The sequence below is a fragment of the Camelus bactrianus genome, chromosome 4 (genome assembly GCF_048773025.1).
Source record: "Camelus bactrianus isolate YW-2024 breed Bactrian camel chromosome 4, ASM4877302v1, whole genome shotgun sequence".
NCBI lineage: Eukaryota > Metazoa > Chordata > Mammalia > Artiodactyla > Camelidae > Camelus > Camelus bactrianus.
This window is the reverse complement of record NC_133542.1, coordinates 66,032,612-66,055,496: the sequence shown is the minus strand read 5'-3', so window position 1 is coordinate 66,055,496 and position 22,885 is coordinate 66,032,612. Positions and strand designations below refer to the sequence as shown.

At 55.8% G+C, this 22,885-nt stretch overlaps 1 protein-coding gene across 7 annotated transcripts in view; it reads right to left on the bottom strand.

Moving 5' to 3' along the window:
- DAB2IP (DAB2 interacting protein) overlaps positions 1-22,885 on the bottom strand; it is a 189,917-nt gene that overhangs the window by 73,084 nt on the left and 93,948 nt on the right. For all 7 annotated transcript variants that reach the window (XM_074362157.1, XM_074362155.1, XM_074362159.1 and 4 more), the window contains one exon: positions 8,046-8,194. In XM_074362157.1, the coding sequence (XP_074218258.1) occupies positions 8,046-8,194 (149 nt within the window). The remainder of the gene's footprint in view (positions 1-8,045; positions 8,195-22,885) is intronic.

Genomic DNA, 22,885 nt, shown 5'->3' with positions numbered 1-22,885 from the left:
CATGAAAACTCCCCATGACAATGTCGCATCCAATTAGAGCCTGTGCTCCCAGGGTGGCATCTGTATCTCTGCCCGAAGCACCCTTTTACTACCAGGCCCAGCAAACAAGGGCCCTGAGGCTGGGAGAAAGGCCAGGGCGACAGGCAGGTGATGTCCCGGGGTTAACTGGGTGGTGGCCAGAGCCAGTTGGGACAGGGGCTGGGGAGGGCCCCTCAGCTCCCCCATGGGGGCTGCCCACTGAGAAAGGGAGGTGGGGAATCACTGTGACAAGGAGTAACTCACCTCTCAGGGCACCTGATGTGGGGAAATGTGCAAACCCAACCTTCCATCTGAGCCAATTCCTGCCCCAGCAGCCTCACTGGAGAGATAGGAAGCTAAGACTCGTTGCCCTCCCGAGGTAGGATCACACCGAGGTAGCGGTGGAGCAGGCCCAGGAGCCAGGTTCCTGTGGCTCTGGCACTCTGTCTGCTCCAGCCTGGTCTGTGGCAGCCAGGGTAGAAGTGGCAGCAGGAGGGGTGGCGGGAGGTTGGGGGCAACAAAGCCCTGCTCAGGTGCCTTTGGGAGAACCGGGAAAGAGTTCTGGAGGCTGCCCTCTGGCCCCTCTCTTCCTACCAGTTTTTCTCTGGGCAGACCCTGAGCCCCTCCTCAAGGCACAAAGTGCTGTGTTAGAGCCTCCAGCCTCCCACCAGTCCCCCAGACAAGCTGCTACCAGCCAGTCTTCAAGGGGACGACCCCAGGAGTCAGGTGCATACAGGTTTCCTGAGCAGGGGTGAGTCAGGGTATCTGGGGACATCCTATTCTTAGCATGCCCCCAGGATCAGACTTGACCTCCAACCACGAGTTCATTTCTTACTCTTCCCCAGGACTGCACAGGGCATTGCCAGGTGGGCTGCCAGTGACCCTTGCAGGTGAGATTCCGTCTCCCTCTCCTTCCCCTAGGTTTTCACCCCACCACCTGCCTGGCTCAGAGGTGACTTCTGGTGTACCTCTGGTGGCTTCCACAGGGACCTGGCTTCTAGTTGCCAAGGAGAGTTCTTCCATGTGCATGCCCAGGGCATGTGGGGTGGACTGCAGAAAGGACTTGATAGGCAGCCGCGGCTGCGCCCTGGCTAAGTACGAGATGCTGGGCGCCCACTCAGGCTCGCACCACACCTCCCCACAAAGTACAGAGATTCCCTCTGTCTCAGGAGGGGATGGTCACACAGGCCACCCCTCCTGGCGCCCCCAGATGGGAAGGGCAACTTCTACATCATTACCATCACAACCGTCTCCTCTGGGATTCCAGCCAGTCCTCCGAGGTGGATGGGCAGGTGTGAACTCAGGTGACTCTACACAGAGTCACCTGGTGGGGATCAGGTCCTTTGAGAAGCTGCCTTAGGCTCTGGAATTGGGGGAGGGGTCCTGTAGGCAGCAGCCCAATGGCTGCTGGAGGGGTAGGAAAGGGGTTGGTTTCATTGTAGAGTGGCTGGTCATGGTCCCGTCCACAGCCCAGGCCAGGGCATGTCTCCCCACTGCTCTGGGGCCTCAGCAGGTAGGGGTGGTAAGTCTCACCTCCTTCTGGGCTTGCTCTCCACAGCTCACCCCCAGGCTGGGAACTCAGCCCAAACCACTCCTCGCAAATGGATAGACTGATGGCCAGAAGACACACTACTAGAGGTTCTTCACGGGAGGGGCGCTCTTCCACTCACCCACAGCCAGTCACCCCAGGAGGGTGGGCAGGGGAGGAGCCAAGTGCGCCCTGCCACTGGGAAGGAGTCCCCCACACCAGCGTGGGAGCTGCATGTCTTCCTTCTCGCATCTTTGGTCTCCCTATGACCTCCAGCCCTATTTTGTGGCCCTCTAAAATAGCCATTAATTACAGCCCAGTAATTAACTTTCTGGTTCAAGTAATATTTTGCAAAGGAATTCCATTAAAGAGTCGATCTGCATATCCTCAGACATGGGGCCTGGAAATAGGCAGCATTACTTGGGGAGAATGTGAAAAGCCCCACAGCACCCCTCAGGCCAGGCACCCAGGCCTGGGCTCCACTGGCACCTGAAGGCATGCGGGGACTCAGAAGGTGGCTGTCCTGATGGCCTGGAGATATGCTGAGCCCCGGGAGGTTCTCCTCAAGAAGGCACAGACAGTTTGCTCACAAAACTGGCCAGCTCAGTAGCCACATGCCCAGACAGTAACTGCACAGACGCACCCATGTGAGAGCTCAAACACAGAACACACCATACACATAGCGCGACAGGATGTGTGTAAACACACACAACACACGCACATGGTGGTAGACAGGTACACGTATGAAAAGAGACACAATAAGAATGGTAGCCAGCATTCACTGAGCACTTAGAATGAACCATATGCCCATATTCGACCTGCAAAAACAGCCACTTCACACAGTCCAACCCAATGTGAAGTGCCAGACACAATTCCAGATGCTTTACATGCGATTACTCATTTCAGATGCACAGACGTGTACAAGGACAATTACATGCAACGCACACACACCTTCATGACGGCAGGTGTGGGCTTGTATGACACACAGAAACATGCACTCACAGATGTATACATGCCCACAGACACTTGTACAGAGACAGGCCTCTCTAGCCTTTAAAACCCCAGCCCGGGGCCGATCGCATTCTTAGTAGCTCATTTTCATCGTTCCTAAAAATATTGCCCAGCTTAAATCTCTAGAAGATACACGAGGGAGCTGCAGATCTAAAAGGAGGTGATAAAAATGAGAAAGCAAAAATAAATTGGTTCTTCTCTATGTCCAGGTCATGTTCTGTGGCCTTCCCCTCCCTCTCTAGAGATGAGGTTCAGAATCAGGTGCTAATTCGTGGGGATCCAGTCAGCCCTGTCCCGAAGATGCCCACGGGGCTCCATGTACAATGCTGCAGGGGGGTCGGGCCTGGGTTCTGTGGTGGTCCCACCTCCACGCCTTTGACTGTGTCTCTCAGTTCCCTTGAATATAATAGCCCCTTCCCTGCCTACCTATTCTGTACGGCGCAAGACCTCTCAAAGTGCTGTGTAAATGCCAGGCCTCCTTATGATAATTCTCGGATTAAGAATTAAATCTGATTCCCTCATGGAAAGGAGAGCAGGCAAGGGGGAGCTGGGGGAGCCTTCCATGTAGGTAATTAATGAATTCCCTGCCTCACCACTTGGAAGGCAGAGCCTCGTCTAACAGAGATCCACCTACATGGGCCTTTCAGAGTTGAGGAGAGTCAAACAGGGTGACCGAGAATCGTGCCAGGGGCTTGTCAGAACGTTCAGAAGGCAAAGGACCGTAATAGACAAGACTCAAAAGCAGCACAACTGGCCATTAAACTCAGGAAAACAAAATTCAATCACTAACAAGTGAAGGAGTGCAAGTACCCCAAAAAATGTTATTTTTCTGCCTATACAAATGACAAAGACCAACCATTACAATGACAACACCCAATGTTTTTAAAGATGTAAGGAAACAGGTGAGTACCCTCAAAAACCTGAAGCTGTCCATATTCTTTGACCTAGTAATTCTAAGACCTTCTCCCATGGAAACAATCACTAATGCAGACAAAGATGTATAGTCAAGGACTGAAATACCAGCATCATTTTTAATGAAGAAAAACTAGACAGAACCTAAATGCCTAAATTATTAGAAACAAGTATGGCCCAAACGTCAGATGAAACAGTGAACTTTTAAAATTGATTTTTAAAACACATATAGGAGAGGTTTGCTTTCAGGCGTAGACAAGAACAAGGGTCATTCTGCTCAGCTATTTCTTGTGTTCAAAGTAGTAATGATCCTCTGACAGCCCCTCTCACCTCATGAGGGACATCTAGTATCATCTCTTGAACTCACAGTAACACCGCGTGACTGCTTGTCATTTTCCCACTGCAGACGAGGAAACTGAGGCTCCCCAAGATGAAGTGACTTTTCCCTACCAATGTTAACTACAACTTATTGAAAACTTACAACATGCTTGTCTAACCTCTCTCACATGTTGTAAAATTTTAGAAACATTTAAGAAATGTGCAAGGCCCGGTGTTAGCTGCTAAGGAAACAGCATTGCACAGGATAGGCATTTTCTCTTAAATACATGCTGACTCCATTAACACTAGTGTTTCCAATGACAGTATCATCGTCAGGCCCATTTTGTGGATGTGCAAACTGAGGCTCAGAAAGGTTAAGCGACTTGCCCCAGGAATGCCTGGCTTCGAATCCAAAGATCATATACTTCCCATTACTCCCAGAGACTGTCTAGGCTGCACAATCATCTCGACGTCACCAGAGGGAAGGCAGGAACTCTCTGTCTACAGCAGGGGAGGGAGAGAGTTGAGAAAACCCAGGCCTGGGTGCCCAGCCCCTCCTGCACCTCCTGTCAAAAAGTAAAGCAGGAAAACAGATCCCGTCTTCCATTTTCTTGGTTCCTCATCAAGCTTCCTCTCACCGCTCCAAAGAAATGCCTCACCCAAAGGGACAGAAATGATTCCTGCCCACTCAGGGCCAGCTGAAAGGCCCCACTGCCACTTCCAAATTACCTGCCTTCCTAGTCTTATGCTGCCTGGAAACCTACTGTTGGTAACTTGCAGGTGTGGGAACTGCAGGCAACACAAATATTCCTGGGAAGGGATAATCTGTCTCTAACTCCGCACATATCAGCCTTGCGTACCTGCACCTGGGTCGCCCACCTGTGTTGGGGGCCAGAGTCACAGAGAAGCAGTATCAGGGAGAAAAACAAAATAAGGAAAGCATAGTATTGCCAGCTGACCCTCCCAGCTATTCAAGAACGTTAATAAATAAATGAGTGACTTAGAAATTATCTTCTGGGAAGGCAGAAACATCACATCTGAGATTGCTTTTACCAACATTAAAACGGTCTTGTAAATGAAGCAGCAGCATTTCCAGCCTGCAAAACAAAAATGCTTTTGCCAGCACACCTTTCACCTGGAAAGCCTCCGAGCAGCATTCATTTCTGTCATCCAGGGGAAATGATTACCTGTCCCTGGTGCTTATTTCCAAATCCTCCAAAGAAGAAATGAATGTTGAGGGGCCCAATGACTTTGGAGACTGGCTGGGAACCTCCTCTGGGCTGTTTTCAGGGGAATAAGTACAAAGGCTCAAACCATTCCTGTAGTCCTCGAGGACCCCAGAGCTTGGCTGTGCCCACCAAGCCCTGTGGCTTGACCCCAGCCTCACCACCAGACATCAGCACCCCTCCCCCATCAGCATCTCCACACCTGGGGCAGACTCCTTTCCCAGCGAGCCGAAAGATCCCAGAAGAGAACCAACTGATTTCTAACCTCCAGATGAGAGAATCCCAATGCAAAAAAATAACCTCCCTAACAAAGCGGTTTGCGGAGCACAGCAGAGAGCATGCAACAAAGCCGCTTCAGGGGCCATAAAGCAGACAGATTCTTCCAGAGTCAGGACCCAGGTGGCCGCCCCTGAGTGCCCTGTGCTCCTGCTCCACATGGGGAGACTTCGGGGACCAGGGCTCACACTTGCCACCCTAGAAGCCCCCACCCCCCTTCACATGCCCATCCCGTCACAGAGGCTGGTGTCTCCGCACTTACCCCCTCCGTGTGTAGAGGCATGGCCGCCCAGCGGGGTCCCATGGAGCCAGGATTCAACCCCCTCCTCACTGCTAAGCCAAGCCAAAGGCAGCCGGCTCTGTCCTCCCAGCCTTCCATAGCACCACCGCACCACGTCAGAGTGGGGGGAGGCGCCTCTCCACCCGCCCAGGTTTGACCATGAGCCTGGGGGGTGGGGGTGGGGGTCGCCATAACTGGTTTTACTCACTCAACTCCAAACAGGACGACACCAGGGACTGGCCCGGAGAAATATCTGCCCATCCATCCCAGCAGCAGCGGATAAATCTATTTCTAAGCAAAGCAACAAATCAGGAGACCCCAGTCCTAGCAAAGCCTATTTCAGCTCCAAGGCTGGATAGAAGGATTTCCAACTCAGTCTCACTGCCTGTCCGTGGGAAATCTGGGCTCCCTTCCTGTGCCAGAGAAGCCACCAAGCCAGATTTTGTTTATAGAAAATTAATAAGACAATTCCACACCACTGCCAGTGACATTCTGCTCCAATCACTACCGTTTACCACCGTTTCTAGAAACAGACTTGTAATTTTACTCCCTATCCCCCTACTCCATGCCCCTTCAGCCCGTGGCAAACCTGACCTGAGGCCAAGCTGTGCAGGACCTGCTCGAGGTCATCTCGGCCATGCCCCGACCTCTGGCCAGGGTTGCCAGCCGACCGCCTGCCAGCGTCTCAGTGCGGGCTTCCCGCTGGAGGGAGGTAAACATGGCATGCACGCTGTCTGCTCCCGGGAGGGCAGACACTCAGAGGCCGGACCGCCTGCTGTCTCTCCAGCTCCCCGGACAACCAACACATGCACACAAAACGGGGTACGTACACAAGCCCCCGCATACGGGTGCAGAGAGTCCTGACCCCCACCAAGGAAAGCGCAGAGAAGGGCATGTTCCCGGGGTAGAAAGCCGGAGGAAGGGGCCGGGCGGAGAGAGGAAATCAGCAAACCCGGTGGCCTGCCGCCCAGACAATAACAAAGATGGGAATCGAGATTTTCAAAGACGCAGTGGCTGCACCCAGCGCTGAGCTCTGGCCTGGCTAAATCTTCCTGCCAGGGCACGCCTGGTCCCCTGGGGCACCACAGCCATCAGAGAAAGGCTGAGGGTCCTGCCTTGGGCTGGGCTTGGCAGCTGGGGCAGGAAACCAGCTGCAGGCAGTGGTGAGGATGCATTAGAGAGAGCAGCTCTGGGCTGATGAAAATTAAAGGTCTCGTAATTCTCTTGAACGATGGAAGGGGTTCTCTTTGAGAAAATGCTAGGGGTCAGTTAAATAGTCACTCAACCTTGGACAGGACTTGGGCTATAACTTGTACTCCTCTGATCGCTGGAACCAAGGGGGAGGGTAAAGACAATTTCATTCTACCTGTGCCTCTCCTACAGGGAGTGCCAACTCACCAATCATACACAGGAGCACAGCCCTATGAAGGAAGGCAGATGCCAGGGGCCTGAGATGTGGGGGCTGAATGCTGAAAAGGCTCCTTGGTGCCTGCCCGTTCTTTCACCTCCACTTAGCTGAGCAGGGACACGTTCTAACTGGCACCAGAATCCATCACTATGCCTGTGCCCAAGCAGAAAGGTGTCAGGACTGGCACAGCCCTAGGAGGGAGACCTGGGCCCCAAGAGGCTGTGTCCGCCCAGTGCCCCCGCACGCAGACAGGATGGCTTGCCCTTGCGAGCTGAAGCCTGCTTCTTGCCAGTGACTCCTGGCAGGCTGAACCACCTCCTCCCTCCCCTCCTCTGCCCCACAAGCCACCTCCCCTTGGAATTTCCACACCTGCTTCTGGCTTGCCCAGGAAAAGGAAACAGGGAACAGGAGACACCCCTGGGAGTGAAGAGGTGAGGGAGGGAAGCAGCTGCCTGGGCTGAAAAGGATGAGGCCCTTCTTCCTTGGCCTCAGGCAATGCCCCTGAGCTCAGGGCCCCGGCACTGCCCACTCTGCCCGTCCCAGCCCCCAGCGGAGCACGCGCCCTACTTCGAGCAGATGTGCCCCCTAAGCGGCCCAGCCCCCTGCTCCTCCCCTCCAGATGTTCACCGTTTTCCTCACTGCTGGGTCTCCGCAAAACCCAGCATCAAATGCCTTTTGTATCGGACACTCAAGGGCTCCAGAGACAGGGGGATGGATCCTGGGGTGGAGGCGCCACTTCGGTCCCCAGCTCTGGGCACTGCACTGCCCGGGAAACAATGCCCACCTCAGCCAGGCAAGGCAGGACTTCTCGGCGAGGACACTTCCCGCTCGGCCTCGCCCCGGGGCTCGGGCACCCGGTCCTCACCCCCGGGGGAGAGGGAAAGGTCCTCCCGTCGCGCGCCCCCCGTCCGAGGTGGCCCCACAAGTTGCCGGAGGGCGGCGTGGGGTGCCCTCGCGCTTTCGGCGCGCCCCAGCCCGGGCTCTGGCTTTGTCCCCGCGCCCTCCGGGGCGCATCCCGGGGCGGCGACGCGCGGAGGCCGGCCCGGGCGCCGGCGGCGGCGGGCTCACCTCTCATTGTCCGCGGCGGAGGCGGCGGCAGCGGCGGCAGCAGCGCTCCGGAACCCCGGCAGGATGTGGCGGAAGCTGTGGTTGCGGTCCAGCTTGGGCTGGCTCTTGGTGCGCTTGATGGAGCCCTTGAGGCGGCGGCTGAGGAAGCCCTGCGCGCGGGGCGACAAGAGGGGGAAGGGGAGGCGGGGTTAGCGCGGCGGCAGCGGCGGGCCCGGGACCCGCGCGGGACCCGCGCCCTGGCTCGGGCGGCCGTGCGGCCGAGGGCGGGCGCGGGACCGGGCTCGGGCTCGGGCTCGGCCCCAGCAACTCACGGCCCGCGCCGCCCGCCCGCCGACCGAGCGCCGACGGCCCGGCCCGCGCAGCGCGGCCCAGCCCACCCCGCGCCGCTCGCCTGCCCGCCCGCCACGTCGCCCCCGCCCCCTAAGCCGCTGTTGCCATGGCGACGCCGAGCCGAGCCGCGCCGGCCGCGACCGAGGACGCCCGAGCCCCCCGGGCGCGGGGACGGGGGGAGCCCCCGGGACCGAGGGGGCGGGGCTGCAGAGGGGCGGGGACCCATGGAAGCCTCGGTGGCGGCACCCCCAACACCTCTTCCCAAAACAAGGTCACACCCCCCCACCCACCGGGAGAAATCCACGCCCCCCACGCCGTCCAGGATTGCCAAAAGCGCCTTCCTCCACCGGCTAGGTCGGTGTTCTCAGCCAGGTTGTACAAATCGGGGAAACTGAGGCTCCGCGAGCAGGTGTACGGTCCTCTGGGGGGAACAGCTGGCCAGCGCAGCGCCTGGTAGTACCCTGGCCACCTGGACCGACCCCTAACCTGGGCGCCTCTCCTTTCTCAGGCAAATGCCACTGGCCCTCAGGGTGGAGCCCTTTGCCTGGAACTGTTGTACCCCAGCAGGGGCAATCACCCTGGGGACAGGGTGACCTAGTGTCTAGCTTAGGGAGGGAGGGAGGGTTTGCTGAATATCCCCACTGCATGTTTCAAGATTTGGAGCCAGGTGTGAGGGAAGGCCGGACCTTCTCTAGAGGAACTATTGCCTGGAGCACTCATGACTCGTGGAGGATAGGGGCCCGCTCCTGGGAGGAGTATGGCAAACCTCAGCTGGGCCCCCCATTCAGGCCATTCATCCCTCTGTCAGGCTGCATTGGACTCAGGCCAGAGCATAACTCAAGCCCAACCCCCAGAGCGCCAGGTCTAATAGAAGAGACAGTATTTGGTACAGCAGCTCCCTTTACAGGTGATGGGGTAGATTTAAGGGCTCAAGTGGCCACAGCCTGGGGTGTTTTGTACCACCCTTCAGGCAGCTGGAAGGAGAGAAAAACTGAGGGAAGGGAGATTCTCTGAGGATGGAGTTGTCTGAGAGGGATTCTGGGGACTCACCCACTCCAGCCTCATTTCTAGGTGATAAAAAGACAGAATAAAGTGGGATATTGACTCATTTTGAAGTTAATATTGTACACAATCTGAACACCACATTTCATCCATCACACAGTAAAGGGTGGGCTTGGCAGCCCTCTCTGGTCTAGGGGGAGAGCTGGACATTTGACGCAGGCCATGCCCTCACTAGGCCTGTCCATCACCAAGGCCCTAGCACCCTGGAAAGGATGAGGGCAAACACTGGCTACACATGTCATCTCATGTCACCTGCACAAACAGAAATGACAGAGAAACAGTATCCCTTTCTGCAAATGAAGAAACTTTGCTCAGAGAGGGGAAGTGACTCACCCAAGGACACACAGCTTCCAGGCCTGCCTAATGCCAGAGCTCTTCCCATAGGATCCTCCTCTTCTGCCCACACTCTTCAGCTTTCCATTTTCCTATCTTTCTGCTGCTACTTTTTCCTCTCCCTCAATGTCTCCCGTCCATAGGAGACCTATCCCTGTGGCCACCTGTCCAAATTCTGCACATCCTTCAAGGCCCAGCTGAAATGCCACCTCATTCAGAATGCCTTCCCAGGCAGTGGCATCCAAATGGACTCTCACCTCTGCAGCCTGGTATCACCCACCAAGGTACTCTGATCATCTGCAGTTCTCTTAGGGGTTAGGGGCCACAGGAGGGACCCTCCTCCAGAAGGGTGACCCACGGACAGGACAAGTCCTAATGTGGAGGGACCACAAATGGTGGCAGGCCGGGGGAATAGTAGGTTCTCTGGGAGACACAGCATGAAGGCAGGGACCTACACCTCCACACAAGCTCTGGGCTCTCCCAACCTTGGCCTCTTGCCAGGTGTGTGTGTGGTGTGAGGGGGAACACACCTGGCTAACTTGGATGGACTCTTCTCTCACAGGTGTTATTGTCAAGCAAATTCCCCCAATGGGCTTGTAATTTTTCTTGGCTTTTATTTTTTATGCTGATGAACATTTCACAATTTTTACACTCTTGTGATACAAAGAACCACGAAGCATGTTTCAAATTTATGTAGCTCATTCTGTAGCAGTATGGACAGCTTTATTCTATTTCTGAGGTTTTTTTTTCCCCAAAGCTTCCTTCCTTCTAGGAGGTTGAGTGGGTCACGAATCACTTCGTCCTCTCCACCCCCACCCATCAAGGCTACACTTAATGTTCCTCTCAGAAGCATTACTTGTCATCCATGAAGCCTACTCTGAACATACCTCCCCCTACCCAAACAGATAACTGGGCTCTCAGATCATTGAGACCTTGGAGTCCCAAACTCTCTGTAACATTCACTCATTTATCAAGAGCCAACTATGCGCTAGACACAGTGACCAAGACCACCACAAACACTATGAGATGAGTGGTGTACAGATTAACAAGAGGACAGGGAGGTCACATTCACCGGGCGGGTAATTCTTCAGGGAAAGGGGAAGACCCCTGTGAACCTCCACCACACATCACATGTCCACCCCAAAGGACCTTGTGTTCCCAGAGGACCCAGCTTAGGGGTCTACACATGGCAGGCTTAACAAATGCTCATCATCCCAGAAAGCCACAGCTGGAAGGGGACTCAGATCCAAAAGACTTACAAGGGTAGAATAAGGCCCAGAGAAGGAAAGGGTCTTTCCCACGATCACACAGCAAGGTTAATCGAAGACCCTGGACTCCAGATCCCTGCTCTGCCCAGCCTCACAGCTTGCTTACTGACCTCCTTCAGAGGGTGGAAGGACAAGGATGGCTCCTCACCCAGCCCTGGATGAAGAGAGGCAAGCCTTTTTTCCTGTCCCTTCATGGGCAGGTCCCAGGACATGATTTCTCAAGGCAGTTGCAGCCCCAAACTCGGGAAGAGGAACTGACTGGCCTTCAAATCAGAAACCCTTCTAGACCCAAGTCAACCTTTAGTGAGGGGCAGTGGGTGAATCATGTCCCCTTTTGCAGTAAAACGAGGTTCCTAATGCTCACTTTCTAGGACTGTGGTGAAGCCTGCTGACAGCCAGCGGCTGAGAGCTGGGAACGGGGGCAGGCAAACGGGACTCAAATCCAGCTCCACAGACCCCTGGCCACGAGGTGGTGGGCAAGGCCCTTTACCTCTCTGGGAAATGGGTAGCGACTGCAGTGATGATTAAGCAGCACAAACAAAGCTCTGGACACCCCCTCTTTCCACACCCCTAGGGCCTGACTTCATCCCACCTTCTCCAGGAGGCTACCCCTGACCACATACTCCGGCCCCTCACACCCCTCAGGCCAGCTCAAGTCCTTTCACCCACCTGTGTTCAAATCTTAGTTCATATAAGCTGTGGGCAAGTGACTGGACCTCTCTGAGCCTCAGTGTCCCTATCTGTAAAATGGGCTAAGAATGATATCTACTCTGTAGGGTTGTAGGAAGGATTAAGTGAGGTAAGGTACCACAGTAAAGAGGTAAATACTAAGCAACGAAACACAGTAGCTACCAGTGTTTATTATTATTATTATACCGATGTTGGATCTCATACAATCCCTGATTTTTGCTCCAAGAAGGTGTGTGATCACCACAGGTGGGAGTCTGTCTGGACTCCCCGAGGGACTTGAAAGCAACATGGCAGCGGGGACAGGGCTGGTGTCACACAAGCCTGGTGAATGAATGAACGTGCTTGCAAAATTGTCCCAGAGCCACAGAATACCATTCAGTTTGGTAGTTTTGAACTCTTTTAAACAAGCACTTTCTTCTAAAGCAACCTCACAGAGACTCCGGAGGTTCAAAGTGCTCAGCCAGGCAGGGCTGCTCAGGCGGGGGCCTCAGCTGTCATTCACGGGAGCAGGCACTGATGCCTAAAGCTCAGCGAGGCGCCCGCACGGTGTGCGGGGGCCAAGGACGGGGTGCTCTGCCTCTGCTAAAGCAGTCCCGCCCCCCTGCGCCTCTCAGGCAGCTGTGCCACTGCAAGCCACCGCTGCCACAGGTCAGCAAGGGCCCCAGGGGCTTTTGCAAGAGGCTGCTGCCTGGTGTCACCACCCCCAGCCCTTTGGTGACTGAGTGTGGACAGCGGCTGTAGCCTCTGTCCCTCTCTGTGACAGCTCACTGCCCGTGCGGACATCCTCCCTCCCAGCTGATCCGCAGGCCCCTTGGACTTCCATCCATGTCAGTGACCAAAGTGCAAGAAAGTCCTGAGTGGAGGACAGAGGCGCCATGGGGTCTCTGGCTGGAAGGACGCAAGTTCTCAGCAGCTCCCCCATCCCTGTTCCTGACACTCCGGCTCTCCGCCACCATGCTGACCCTGGCTCACGATGCTGCTTCTCTAGGAAGTTCTGGGAGACTTTCTTAAAGGCCTTTCAGAATTCCAGACACATGATTTCTTCATTCACCATTTCAATCAATTCCAGGTGATGAGGATGATGATAAATGACCAGTTACCGAGCTCAGCCCTGCCAAGTCGCTATGCCCGGGGCACTCACTGAACACCTCCCAGGCCCTAGGAGGGGATGCCTAGGAGAGCCTGATGCCCCCTATGGGGAATCCTCCTGAGGACGTGTGCTTCAGAATTCAGGGTGTGTGGGGTTTTCAAGTGGGGAAACACAGGCTCAGAGAATTTAAGCCACTTGCTGAAGGTGGCTGAGCTGTCAGGTGCAGAGCTGGGGCTGTAACCAGGAGAGTTCTAGCCCCTGGGGTGGGCAGCGCAGGGACCACTCTTACACACTCCCGAGTGCCACACATGCACACTTGTGCATGCATGTGCACGCGTGTGCGCGCACACACACTCACGCGTGAGTCAAAGGCCAGAACGGGAACGGACAGCTCAGCCCATCCTCCCCGAGCCCCGGGCACCGTGCTGGGCCTGCAGAAAGGAGTTATAAAGGGAAGGTGTTTCTCCCTGAGTGCAGGGCTATCACCCAGGGCTCACAGGTGAGGACCTGGAGGCTCAGGGAGGGGAGACTTGCTGAGGCCCATCCTCGCGTGTGCCTCACTCCCCACCCAGAAGGCAGCACCTGGGGGTCATGCGTTTGCATTCCAGCACCACCACTTGGGCACCCGGGAGCCACATGTCACCACTGGTCTCTGAGCCACTTTCTCACCTGAGTGTAAAGCCCTCAGCACCATGCCTGGCACATAGGAGGTGCTCTATCAAGGACCAGTCCTTCCCCCAACTGCATTTATTTGGTTCTGCATCCTCAGTCCAGCCTTCATCACCTCCCTTTTAACACACTGACTCTGGGTCACTGCAGATAGGTGGGTGGGCCTGAGCTGCCTTTAACTCCCACTGAGCCCTCAGCTGCCCACCCTGGGCCCCTGAGACAGTGCTCAGGGTGAGGGCAGAACCCCGTGGCCCTCCCTCAGCCCAGCCCCAGCTCCTCCTCTATGGCTATTTCTAAGGGCTGCACCCAAACAGAAATCCTTCAAAGAAGGAGGCTGTTTTCACAGGCGTGTCTCTCAATTTCTTTCAGAGGCTGTATGCAAATGCCAAAAGCACACCTAAATAAACACGAAAGGGAGGGGAAGATCCCATCCAGGTATCAGCGCCTCTCAGCCCCAGGAGAGGAGATATGCTGCGCCCAGAGGCCGGCTGGCAGACCTGACACCTTGGCAGGCTGGTAAGGACATCTCCCCCCACCCGGGCACAGGCTCCCGGAGAGGGCTGGGGTGGTGCACAGTCCTGCTTCTGGGGTCACAGGGTGAGAGCTGGGAGGGCCACAGCAGGCAGCCAGGCCAATGCCTGAATGACACAGATGAGGCACCAAAGGCCCAGAGTCACCAAGCAGTGCAGTTGGCAGAACCTAGTTTCCCTCTCTCTTTGCCCGGTGCTCTCCACAACACCAGCACGCTTCTAGAACCTCCCAGTCTCCCTGTGTTTCCTCTTCCCAGGCCTCAGTCTTCCCATCTGTATTACAAGGAGCTGGGTTGGGTGATCACCGAGCTCCTTTCCAGCGCTGATTTTTGATGATTCTCTAAAGCTAGAGCAGCTGCCTTCCACAGCTGGGCTCTCTCACGCTTGGCCCTAGCAGTACCAGCACATTCTGTGGCTTTGCTTTAGTCCTTCAGATGCAAAATTCCTCCTGCCCTCTTCCTCTGTTCCTGGGGCTCTGCCCTCAGCAAGCCGCCAGGCCTCCGTGGCCTCCTCCCCTGGGAGGTATACACCATCAAAGAGGGTCCCGGCTGGAGAATAACTCAGTAACAGTGGAATTTCAGGCACTGTAACAGGTAAAAGAGGGGAGGAATGTTAAGCCAGGATCGAGTTGGTGCCTTCCTGGTGGCCACCTACTCACAGGCCACCCTAGGCCCAGAGAACCTTCCCTAAGCCCCTGCCAGCGCTCCTTTGAACGGAAGACCTCCACACTCCACCTTACCCAGAGAAGGCAGCCGGACTACTCAGGTCACACAAAGGGAACCAATTCACAGGCCATGAGAGCCAGGAGGGGGCTGAAGCCTGACACTCAAGGATCACTCTTGTATTAATGTATTTCCTGGATAACTACCCCCAAACATGCTCACGTGGAGAAATACTCAGGGCCAGAAACACACCCAAGTTCAAGGACATGCATGGGGCACATGGCGGGGGCATGGCCACAAAGAAATGCACATATAAGCATAAGCCTCCCCAGCACCACCAGATACACAAGCGTAAACACACAGATACACACAAACACATGTGCACGCTGAACATACACAGCCATGAAACACACAAATAAACATACAAAATACTGAGACAGGCTCACAAGTGGACACATACACTCAGCTGTCATCAGGCATTCACGGAATTACGCTGACACCCAGGCCAAACACGCTGGCCCACGTGTGCTTACGTTCACAGCCAGAGCAGAAAGGGAACGTGGCTGGGTAAGCTCTACAGAGCCGGGAGTCCAGATCTTGGGTCCAAGGTGGGGACAACAGCTCCAAGCTGCTGCCACCACAATGCCGCCTGCTCTGCGGGCAGGGCCTCACTTTGTGCCAGTCTCCGAGGATGACCTATTTGCTTCTCTCACACCCTGAAAACTGTCTTCACAGCTCCCTGAACGTGTGGTTTCTGGAAGCCTGTGGCCTGGCAGGTTGTTCTGCAGGGCCCTACGCCTCCCCAGAGCTGGAGACCCCTGCCCCAAACACCTCTCCTTCTGTTCATCACCACACCTGAAACCCTACCGTTTGACACACATCTTTAGGTCCTAGACTTACCTCGATCTCTAGGAATCCCCAGGTGGAATGCAGATACCTCCCCTCCCCTTTCCCCAAGAGGCATGGTAGCAGAAGGTTCCACCACTGACTTAAAGGCCACAGGCCTCAGGCCAGTGACCTAACTGTCTGAGCCTGTCTCCTCTTCCATGAAACAGGGACAACGGTAGTCACTTCATGGTTTGTTGTAATGAGCTGAGTGAGGTCACGCATGGAAAGAACTTAGCCCATTTCCCGGCACACAGGAAAAATACTCGCTACTATCATCATCACTGTCATCGTTTTTATTGCTCAGACTTTGTTCGGCCACCAGGGGCCAGCCCAGCAATTAGCCAGAAGGAAATAGAGGGCAGAACTTCCGAAGCAATCTCTAGGACCCAAATCGCCTTTGATGGAGAAGGCGGCTGGTCACTAGCTCACTCAGGGCGTGTTTCCTGAGCCTCACCACGCGCTGAGCCCTGAGAAGGGCTGGCTTTCTGCCCTCAAGGGTCCCACGGTCCAGCTGGAGAGGTGTCCTAGGCACCGGCAGGCACCTCCCTGCTGCTTTGGCTGCCTCCAACCCTGCCAGCCTCCTCTGGTCATTCTCCAGGGGCACCCAGTGGGACCTTTGAAAAAGCAGATAAGATTCTGACACTAACCAGCTCCACCTCCATCCACAGCTCCTCACAGCTCCTGGGATGAAAGCTGAGTTCCTTGGTGAGGACCGAGGCCCCTCCTGATCTTCCGCCTGGGCTGTGTCCCCAGTGGCTTCAGTGGCATTTTTGAAATTGCCAGCTTCTCCTGCCACAGGTCCTTGGCACAGGCTGTTGCCACTGTCTGGAACAGAGGCCCCCTTTGCCCAGGGGGCCCTGCACACCCTTCAGTCTCGCCTCAGCCTTCTCCTCAGATTAGTCCAGATCACCCTGCAGACCTATCACTGTTGTAGTTATACATGTATTTATTTCATGCCTCCCTCCCCCACAGGATTCTGGGGGCCACTGCAACCTGGGTCCCTAGTGCCTGACATCTGGCAATTATTCCATAAATACTTCCTAAATGAATTAACAAATATTTATGATACAAAAGAAAAAGGAGAAAGGCAGAGAATGTGCTCCGGGAGGCTTTTTAAGGGATTCCACTTGGGGTCAATCTGGGTGGGCTTCCTGGAGGAGGTAGATTTGCGGGCATAATAGGAACATTGAAGGTGAGGCAGTGTGTGGGCTTGCTGAGATTACCTGGGGCAGGGCAGCCTACACGGGTATTCCAGGCAGAATCACAGCACAGGCAACGGTGCGGAGCTAGGACAGCAGCGAGTGTGGCTAGTTTGGAAGCCCCTGCAGTGGCCACAAAAGTTACACACCCGAGCCCAGGCTCATAACATGGGGCATACAACCCCCTCCCCAGTGCATAGGACACCCAGGTCAGGGGGCCCGTAAGGAGTCTAGAAGAGGGAGTGGAGCACGCAGTGGGGAAGAGGGTAGGGGTGTGAGGGTGGGAGGAGGAAATGAGGGTGTCAGAAGGACCCCCCTGGTACCTGCCAGTGCCCAGGACTGAGCGGCATCAGTGAACAGAAATCAGACACTGGTTCCTAAGGGGTGTGAGAACCCAGAGCAGCCAGGAGTACTCCCTGCCCCATCAATCCCCTGGCTGGCCAACATTTGCCTTAGCCTCATAAGCCCACCCCGGGGGTCCAGGCAGCCACAAACACTTCATCAGCTCTTTAAGCCCTTGGCCAGCCCTGAACTCAGGGTGGAGAGTCCAGCACCCAGGGCCGCCTTGTTTCAGGAAAACCAGACTTCATCAGGGAGCCACACCCCTGCAGGGTCTCAACTTTCTTCCTCTGCCTTCCTCCAGGCCCTGCCACTGAGGCCCTAACACCAGGCCAGTCTTCCCGAGGTGACTCATTGTTTATACCCCATCAAAACGTCCCTGTCCTATGCTCTGTGTACTGTGCATGAGTGAACGCTCTCAACAGAGGCTGCCTGGCAGAAGCAGCAAGAAAACCATGCACAGACTCAAGAAATCTGGGTTCAGAATCCAGCTCTCCTATTCATAAATAATGAGGACTATTCCAACGCATTAGTAAGACTCAGCCAGATGTTAAGCTCTGTCTGAGCTTCAGGCACTATATTAGACGTGATTGCCTTGTTTAATTCTCACAACCCAGTGTGCAGATGGGAGAATGGAGGCTCAGAGATGTTAAGCTACTTGCACAAGGCCACACAGCCAGGAAGTGGCAGAGCTGGGTTCAGCCCAGGTAGTCTGCACCAGAGCCCAAGCCCTTCCATGATTCCATTACTGCACTGTGAGGCCCTGAGCAAGCACCTTAGCTTCTCTGCGACTCAGCTTCCCCACCTGTACAATGAGGGGGACTGGTGTGGCTGATCTCTAAATCCCTTCACTTTGGGCATGCCATCCTTCCCCTCCCAGTGACCCATTTGCAGGTGACAACAAAGGGGCCTTCTGGAGACAACAAGTTGCTCAAAGAAAAGGTGCTGATGGTGGGACTTCAGGCTCTGTGCTGGGCCACCATGAGCTTCTGTGGGGTCAGACTGTCCCACCCTGCCTTCTGGCAGGGAGAGGGGGCGGGGGTCTCCCTAGAGCAGCAAGGCAGGGAAGAGGAGCTATCCTATTTGTCCCTAGACCACAGATCCCCAGGGAGTACCAGGACCCCAGGGTGCTCCAGTCCCAGAGACCTGTGAACCCTAGTGGGAGGCAGAGACAAGAGGCTGGTAGCAGCCCCATAAATCCACCTGTGTGAGCAGTGCTTTTAAAAGCCCTTTTCACTACAGGACAAAACGCACCACTTGGGGAGAGGATTTTATAGGCTATTCTCCTCCTTGGTGGGTGATGGCGATTTGCCCTGCAGACCAGGCTCACCTGGGAGTTCTGCCCCTGAGGGGTCATGGGAACCCACGGGGTGGAGTCAAGGTCAATTTCAAGGCAAGACTGGTGATTTGGGTGACTTGTCCTGACCTCTCTTCCCAAGTGGGTGACCACTCAGCCTCAGAGACCCAGCAGGCTCAGCTCAGCAGGCTCTCAGGAGCGAGATGGAAGCGCCCCTCCTCTCCTCACCCTGCACTCACTCACTGAATGCACTCCCTCCCTGCGTCTCTCACACACCTTCACCCCACAAGCCCATCAGGTGTCCGCCACAGGTGAGGCGCTGCCCTGATGCCTGGGGCTCAGATGAATCGGACACAATCACTGCCCTTGAGAAAGTCACCACGTCTGGTGGACGGTTAGGTCACAGCGCCTGTGATGGGGAGCCTGGGGAGCAGCTGCCTGCCAGAGCTGAGGGGGAGCCCGGGGGCGGGAAGGAGCTCTCAAGAAAGGAAAATGGGGAGGAAGTGCCGGCGGTCGGGCCAGCCTGTACAAAGGCACAGAGGCTGAGACAGGCCTCGGGCCTCTCGCTGCCCACCGGGGAGCCGGAGCCCACCTCCTGCAAGCCGTCTACGGTGCTGCCGCTGCCGCGGGGCAGTGACAACCGCGGCTCATTTAAATGTTCTTGAGGCAATTCCACAGAAAAAGTTACTCATCCCAATTCAGGCCCTTGTGTCAGAAACACATGCCATTGCTGCCACCTCCAAAGAGGGCCTCCTGGCTTTGGAAGCAATTCCAACCCGAAGATTCAGCTATAATAATGTCTGCAATCCAACCCAAATGCCACCGGGTATGACAGAGGCAATGGCTTCGTTTTCATATGGTGGGGAGGTGTGGTAAGGAGCAAAGGCAGATAAGCCCTGCCCTACACCCAGTTTCCTGGGTCCCCTGGGAGATGGGAAGGCCTGCAGGGGCCACAGGGTGGGGTGGGAAGAGGGGAGCAGTGCCCTCCTACCCCAGGGTGTCTGCCCTGCACAGACACCTTCAGACCCTGGGGGGCTGGGCCAGCTGGAGGCAGGGGCAGCACAAGAGGAGGCAAGAAGATGGGGAGACTCAGGTCCAAATGCCATGCAAAACAGGTTTTATGACTCCTCCCCATTGTGCAGACAGCAGGGAGCTGGTAGAGCTGGGATTCGAACCCAGGTCAGCTGGACTTCGTGTCCAAGCTCTGACCGCCATCCTGCCTCTCCCAGAAGGCCTGTCTTTCTCCCCATCAAAGCAGTGGTGAGGCTGGAACAAGACGCCTGCAAACCATCGGAGGGCAAGTGTGATGGAGCAACTATTGGTCCAGCCTGGGGAACAAGGTGCTGAGACACTGCCCCGCAGCCCACATGCTGGCCCGCCTCAGCCCGTGACCCTCCTCCTGCTGGAAGGCTACCTTGGCCCCAGACCTTGGCCCCTCCATGTCCCTGATAAGGGTCCCCTTTCAGAGGTGCCCCAGCTCTCCAGTCAATCCAAGCCCAGGCAACTCAGCCGCCAGCGCCAGGCCCAGCTGCCCACAGGGGCTCCTGATTTGAGATGTTCCCTCTACTGGACAGTGGACTCTGTGGCTTATTTAGCTCAGTTGGACCCCTGTGGACCCTCAGGGCAGGGAGAGAGGGAGCAGAAGGCACTCGAACCCCTGGGATTTCCTCTCTCCTCTGGGAGTTGCTGCCCAGGCAGCCACTCGCTGCCCTCTGCTGCCCCCAACTGGGGAGAAACCATCCTGCATGGACACCTCCAGCTCCCTCCTGTACTCATCAACTGGAATCTTGGCGTCTGGTATCTTGGGGACCCCTCCACTCCCTCTCCACCTCCTGGTGCCAGGGCTGGGCCCTAGAAGCTCTGTCAGGGGCAGTGTCATTAGGAGGCAGCAAATGAGAGGTGTAGCTGGGAGGACCCGAGGCTCTGCGGAAGGTGCCGGGTAGGGTGAGCCCCACCCATCCGCAAGCCAGGGCGGGGCGTGAACTCTGCTGAAGGACTCCCTGTGCCGGACCCTGAGCCTTCACCGCCACCCAGTGAATTAATGGCTCCTGTGCTCGTTTACAGATGGGGAAAGAGAGGTTCAGAGTTGGGCAACTTGCCTGAGTGATGCCACAGAGTGGGGCAGGGAGCCGTGGGGCCAAGATTCAAATCCTGCCCCATCCCAAGTAGACCTATGGGAAGAGCCAGGACCCAAGGGGATGTGAAGAGAGGGAGAAGGGCCCCCAAACAGCATCCTACCTGCCAGTCACAGAGCCTGACATTCCACTGTGAGTGACTCAAACTTCCAATTGATAAGGCTCCTTTTGTGCAAGGAACTTAGGACACACAGACTGGGGAGTCAGCCACTGACACCTTAGTGGGGACCAGTTCCTGCAGTTCCTTGCAGCCCAGTGGGGACTTACACGGATGTCCTGGAGGTACCTCTGGAGGACCCCAGGGCAGAAGTGGGTGATGGTGCAGGGAGTGTCCTCACTCCCCTCTCCATCCTCCCTCCCGAGTTGCCCCAGCCAAGCTGGCACCTCCCACAATGAGGCAGGAGATTCCAGGGCCCCTGAAATGGGTTCTTCTGCCCTTAGGGACCCCTATAAGGGCATCCTAGACTCAGATCCCAGGGGCAGGGATGGCGTCCTGACAACCTGCCTGAGAAAAGCAGTTCGCTTGCTCCCTCACTGGTCCCCGTCTCTGCTCACTGAAGGAGCTCCAGACTCTCCCAGCCTGGTCAGGTATGCTGCTCTGGACACACTGCACTCCGGGTCTGCTCTGCCAGCTCTGGCCCACCTTCACCTCCCTCTTGCGGACTCCATACTCCTGTTAATACAGCCTCCTATCCCGTTTGCTCTGTGTGCAGCCGTGGGTCTCCTGTCCCTCATACTCCAGCCACTTCCTCACCCTTCAGCCCCCAAATTGTTCCCATTTTCTGCTATCACTTGCTCATGCTCTTTCCCATCCGCTGGCCTCGGCAGGGGCCATCCTGACTGCCTGGAATGTCCTGTCCCCTCACCTGCCTGGAAATTACTTTGTCAAGCCCCAACTAACCCTGCCGTATTTTTGCAGATAGAAATTATGTTTTAATCCTGTTTGTGTCAGTGCCCCACACAGGCCTGACACATAGTTGGTGATTAAAAATTTATTAAAAGAAAGGAAATAAAGGAAGGCAGAGAAGACAGGGAGGAAATTCAGTTCACAGCCACAATAGGATTTGCACACCAGAGCTCTGACTTCCACCTGCGCCGTTCACCGGCTGTGGGACCCTGGGCCAGTCCCTTCTCCCTGAGCCTTGCTTTCTTAATCTGGAAAACAGAGCTAACGTAACCACCTTCCTGTTTATTAATGGGGCAGGCAGCCTCCCAACACTGCCAAATACCTCGGATGCTGGTCTGGCCTCGATTCAGGAGGCTCCAAAGAGCCCCTGGTCCCACACTCTCGCCCTGCAGACCGCCCTGGCCGGCCCTGGCCGGCTTCTGCGCCTGGGCTGCCTGTGGCAAGGTTCCTGCTGCAGGAAAGGGGGCCTCTCCCCACAGACGGCGGACACAGGCCAAACGGACACAGACCAAAATGATAGTAATTTTCCTTTTGGGTTTGAACAGTTTGATAACAATTAGGCTCCATGAAAGCCAGAGGAGGAGGAGGGCTGAGGGTACAGGGCCCGATCTCTCCGCCAACCCTCTCATCTGCAGAACAATGGCCAGACACGCTGGGAGATTCCAGCTTACATGGCCCAAGAGAGCAAGGAACATTGGCCTCACAGGAGGAATGGGGGCGCCCAATCCAGGGTCCAGTACTACCACCTGTCAGTCAGCCACGTGGCACGGTTGACATCCCTCCACCAGCCTGCGGGCCACAGACATAGACTGTCCCATGCAAATGTGCATTTGAGATGGGCCAGAAGCAGCCTGGAGTGGTGGAGAGAGGCCCAGAAGATATTCTAGGTAAACCGACCTTCTCTGGGCGTCAGTTTCCCCATCTGTGCAGTGACAGAGCTGGTTCATCTGATCTGGGAGCCTGACCGGCTTTTCCATCCACCACCCCCAGCACTGACAAGGGGCACTAATGGGGGCAGAGAGGCAGCCCAGGAGGTGGCAGTGTGTTGATGAGCCATCAAGGGCCCCAGGGGGAGTTGGACATTCATGTCCATTCCTTTCAGCCCTCTCCTCCCAGGAAACATGATGGGGTGGGGAGATGGGCTCAGCTGCAAGGAAGAGAGGGCAGGAGGGAGCAAAGCATGAGGAGCACTGGACAGGGGAAAGGAGAGACCTGGGCTCAGTTCCAGGTCCTGCTCCAGACATGCTGTGTGACCTCGGGAAAGGACCCTCCCCTCTCTGAGCCTCAGTCCCTCCTCCATAGGGGAAGGGTTGGACCAGTTAATTTCCAACAGCCTTTCCACAGAAGTTTTAGGGGGAGTCACCCACAATCCTGCATGCTTGTGGTCAGTACCTGTTTCTGTGTATGTGAGAGAGAGAGAAAAACAGCTAGAAAAGGGGAG